This window comes from Mastomys coucha, unplaced genomic scaffold, assembly GCF_008632895.1.
Source record: "Mastomys coucha isolate ucsf_1 unplaced genomic scaffold, UCSF_Mcou_1 pScaffold16, whole genome shotgun sequence".
Classification (NCBI taxonomy): Eukaryota; Metazoa; Chordata; class Mammalia; order Rodentia; family Muridae; genus Mastomys; species Mastomys coucha.
The window spans coordinates 92,173,669-92,178,763 of NW_022196898.1; the positions used below are offsets into that span (position 1 = coordinate 92,173,669).

At 37.1% G+C, this 5,095-nt stretch overlaps 1 protein-coding gene across 1 annotated transcript in view; it reads right to left on the bottom strand.

The window, feature by feature from the left end:
* Positions 1-1,712: 1,712 nt before the first annotated feature.
* The window catches only part of LOC116093893 (calcium-activated chloride channel regulator 4A-like), a 24,874-nt gene continuing 21,491 nt past the window's right edge, over positions 1,713-5,095 (bottom strand). Inside the window, exons 12-14 of the mRNA XM_031375731.1 lie at positions 3,834-4,004; positions 2,613-2,846; positions 1,713-2,125 (exon numbers count right to left, since the gene is read on the bottom strand). Of these exons, the coding sequence (XP_031231591.1) occupies positions 1,713-2,125; positions 2,613-2,846; positions 3,834-4,004 (818 nt within the window). The remainder of the gene's footprint in view (positions 2,126-2,612; positions 2,847-3,833; positions 4,005-5,095) is intronic.

Here is a 5,095-nt window from a genome sequence, read left to right on the forward strand (position 1 = left end):
ATATCAAAAAGGGAGGTATATTAGCATCAGGACATCCAAAGCCTTTGGAATCACATGGGCGGGTCTTATAGATCTGTTGCCAGGGCAACAGCTGCCATATTTCCAGAATCCATTGGGCTCACCTCCAATCTTTACCTGCGGCCACTAAGTCAGAACCCATTTATATATATATACACACACACACACACACGGGAAAGAATACAAACGAGGGTGTCCTGTCTCTTAAGCTTCTTTCTTGCTGGCCGAGAAGAAAAGCAACAAACTACAAAGAATGAGACTGAATGCTTTGCTTGATGTTTGTAACTCTTGTATCAAGTGTGAAGAAGAGGACTTTATAAGTTACACTTTCTCTGAGATGTATGTTTTTTCCAAATTATCACAGCCGATGAACCAAATTCTTAACCTCACCCAGTGTCTGTGCCACCCTCCAAGCAGAACCATTGTTCATTGAAATGGTTGGTGAATGACTTTATTGATAGACCATCTTAATACACACACCATTTCTTAAATAATGTAACCTGTTCTCTGTGGGCTGAGAATAAAGACAATCACTCAAGTCAAATACCTTTGACCAAAACACTCACTCAAGTCAAATAGCTTTGACCATAGCAGGAAGTCTGTATCCAAAAATCATGCCTAAAACTGATTCCTTGGCACAACAGAACTGTCAACTCTCAGCTTAGCTACAATGGAGGTAAAATCCTTTGGTGATGTGAGGGTCATTGAAGTACAGCCTTATTACAATGAAATCTAATGTTTAAAATTGTTCTTATTTTGAGCTTGTACCATAGTAAGAGCCAAGATTTTACGCTATATGAAAAACAAACAAGGAAAAAGACTTTATATATTTATGTTCATTTAAGAAAATACTAGTAGTGATATATCATTTTGAAATGCATAGTTAATATGTTTGGAGTTATTTAAAATTATATTTATAATATTTTCAGTATTATTGTAGACAAGCATCTACATAAGACTGGTAAATTGATTGTTGCTTTATATCAAACAACTTTTACAATTCTCATATTTATTGTTATAATATTTTATAAATTTTAAGAAATATGACAAAAAAGGTATTATAGGCATTGAAAGGGGAGTCTATGGGAAGAGTTGGGGTACAAAAGGGCAATACTTATGTGATTTAATTCTATTTACTTAAAATATGTTTTTAAATGCTAACAAATTCAGATAAATTGAAACCATGTAACTTTTCTCATCATAATGCAGTAAAAGTTAAAAAAAGAAAACAAACAAAAGAAAACACTATCTTCTATATCCATGAATTAAAGCAAGCATGACCTTCACTATGGTAATGTAGAGTTGGGATTTTGAGTTACTATTATGCCATTAACTTATACTGATAATGCCAAGACCAAATTCCTTTTCCCCCTCTAACTGTTGTTGATTTTCTCTTTTATATTGTATTTTGGCTACTTAAGAAGACACTTTGAATTTCTTCAGGCAATTTGAAGTATCATTTTAGAAAACCTTCCCATCAGGAAAAAAAAAAAAACAAAAAGAGATCAATATGAAACCAGTTTTATTCATCACAATGATGAGGGGATAAAATTATAAACATTTATATTGGTAGCTTTACAAAAAATGGATGTGATTAAAGTATCTTTTAGACCCTCTTGAAATTACTTTTGAGTTCATAATCACATGGAATCTACTTTAAAAACTCAGAAATATCTTTTTATACATGTTGCTTTTCAAAATGTTGTTCCAGCTCCTGATGAGGACTGTTTTTTCTTTAAGATACAAATAGTGGTACTTACAATAATACAAACTAGTACAACAGAGCCCACCACAGACAGCACAATAGTAGAAATACTAACTCCGGAACGTGGCCTTTCATCAGGGATAGGCTCTGCCTGAGGGGTGAACAGTGCTACCTGTGCGATGTTGGATAGTCCTGAACTCAAATTGCTTTTGTCGATACTTTCAATGGCAATGAATATGTAAGTTGCATTTTCTTCAGAGATATTTTCTATTTTAAAGGCAAATGTTTCCTTGGAGTTGGCTTCATTTGGTATAAGGTTAGTTGTATCAACCCGAAGAGAATTATTAAAATTGTCTTTGAGGTCAGTGATATTTTCGCTTGTTCTTATGATATACTGTTGAACTAAGAAAAATGTTAAGTGTGGGTTAGTTACTACATCAGATCATATTAAATTTCTTTTTAGTTGTTCTCACAAATATTTAGTCATGCTTACACCAAAAGTCTTATTCACTTTTCAGTAAAAGCTGAGTTCTGACTTTTATTTATTTTATTTGGTTTTTCGAGACGGGATTTCTCTGCATAGCTCTAGCCATCCTGGAACTCACTTGGTAAACTAGGCTGACCTCGAACTCAGAAATCTGCCTGCCTCATCCTACCAAGTTCTGGTATTAAAGGCATGTGCCACCACTGCCCAGCTGAGTTCTGGCTCTTAAAGACAGCCATGCATGAAGATCAAGACCTGTTTCATAAGCTATAAAACCTCAGATCCTAAAAGTCCTTCTAGGCTGGGTTGTCAGTCATAAGTGCTCTCCTCTAGCTGACCCATCTGTTCTTGCATCACCCTGGACATCTCTCACTTAGGCCAACCCACAAGTGTCCATGTTCTTACCTTTTCCAACATCATAATCATCTCCTGGGGCTGTCCATGTTAGACTGATCTCTTCCCCATCAAGTGTGGCCTGGAGGTCTGTGATTCGATTTGGTGGGTACACATCAGGCAACGGGCTATTTGGAACATTGGACATCACAAAGGCGCCTCCAGACACTGTCCTGCTGAAATTCTCCAGGACTGGATGAGTAGCCTCAGTTGTTTCAGGTCGGGGTGGGTTCCCTTGAATTTCTCCTGCATTTAAAATTCTCTAGTTAAATTGTATGAAACTGTCTACTCTTTTTAGAACTCAGTCAGTCAGCTTCTTGACCCTCCTTGTCTTCCTTCTTTCTCTTTACTATGTTGTAATTTTATGATGTGCTACAGTCACAAGCATTCCATTTGTGGAATAATTCATCCTCCTGAATTCTTACCAGGATGTGATCAAATCAAGGTGCACAATAACTTGCTTTGAAATGAAAAGTGCATTTAATGAGGATGTTATGTAATTTGTTATGTGAATTAACAAAACAAAACAAAACAAAACAAAACCAACAAAGCAAAACAAAATAGATCCAAAATCAAACAGGCAGGTATGAAACCTAGGCTAGCCTCAAATGGACTTTTGTAGCCAAGGATAACCTTGAAACCCTTATCCTCCTTCCTGCCTCTGTCCCCTAAGTGCTGGGATCACAGGTGTATGCCACCATGCCTTCCTAACAGATGCCTTAAGAAAAGTTTTGCTTCATTTCTCAATTATTTTTCTGATCAGAAATGTGGCTGGGGAAACCAACGCCAGTTCTATCCTTAACATTCGGATGGCTTCCGTACCTTCATTCCAAAAGTGCTAAGAAATAATGCTCTTATTCCATTACTGACCCTCCAGATAAGGAGTAAGGAAGGCAAAGCTTAAAAATGTGGCAGCACATGGACCTCAGAGGACAGACTACCCACTGGCTTGCACTTCTGTTCCTAGTATAGTGGCCATATTCCTTGTCTGGAGCTGAAAGGTGGACATTGTTGCTGATAGTCTAAGGATATTCCACACTAACAATTACTAGTTGATAGGTTTTCAGCATCCATTAGTTGCTTAGATTGTGTTAACGTAGGGATAGTTGTATAAAGATCTCATTCTAGAAATGGAGGGAGTTATATTTTGAACTGTAAAATGTTTGCAGCTTCTTCCACTATTTGAAATCATGAAAGTGATTCACTGGGTTTCTGATACTGGGAGCCACTCACCATCCACTACCCATCCTGGAATGTACGCCGATCTGCTTGACGGATGGCGTAAACTTCTCCTGGCAGAGTTTGTTCCTCCATCTGCACGGACTTTTAAGCTATACCTGCCATTGTCTGAATAAGCTGTGAAGTACCTGGAGTAGACCCCATCGTCCTTGAAAGCATCAGCCCCTTGTTAAAAGCATGAAGAAATGGATTACAGTCACTGTAACAGATGAGAAGTTAGTGTACATTTTTCACACACGCATGGACTTATATGCATAGTCTGTTCCTGTGCTTACAGTTTCACACTTCAGTGGGAGTGCATCTCCATCAGTTTCTGCCCAAATAATACATTATTGAGTGGTGTACCCTTGACTCACTTTGGTATGTATATATCTGCACTCATATAACACTGTAACCCACACTGATAATTGTGTATGCATCATAAGTACTTTAACACTTTATCTCTCTGTGCCCTACCAACTTATGCAGAGGTCATAAGACTCTTCTTACCATTTATCTTCCAATTAATTGACTGTCAGTTCCCTATATTAATCTCCCTGTGTTATCTTCTGTTCATACGAGGCCCTTCCTGTGGCAAATGTATCTTTGTGTAAGATTTAATTATCGTCATTCCTCATAGGCAACCAAATTAACTTATTTTGCTTTATAATCAACAACTTCTGTTTCTTTCCTTTCCTTTCCTTTCCTTTCCTTTCCTTTCCTTTCCTTTCCTTTCTTTTGTTTTTGTACTCACAATCATTTATATCTGTAATTCAACAGAGAAAAATTACATTTTGTCTTGGAATAAATATTTGGGGGATCTCAGAAATGTTGTAGTATAAGTCTTCTCTTACAAAGCACTTAGGTCACTTGATAAATTAAAAAATGTATTTCCCCATTCTTCAAGTGACTCCTCTGAACACAGAATCATGCAGCGCTGGCTTCAGCTATCAGCAGTCTTTTTCTTTTTCTTCCTTTCCAGTAAAGGAATTTTAAATTAGTTTGTTCTCCCTATGAACTAAATGCTCATCTGGTAATCTAGTAAAATACCAAGAAATGAAGCAAAGAGCATGAAGTGACATGCACTGTAGACGGGCGTGGGAATTGGTGAGAGGTAGCTGAGGAATTATTGTTGCAATGAGAGAAAATGTGGTATTCACTCTAAGAACAGTCAAATATAGCAGAAGGCAAGTTTGTAGAATGACATAAAATGACATTGCAAAATGCACTGATAGGCGTCTTTACTCATTCATGTGTGGACAGATTGGTTATTTTAT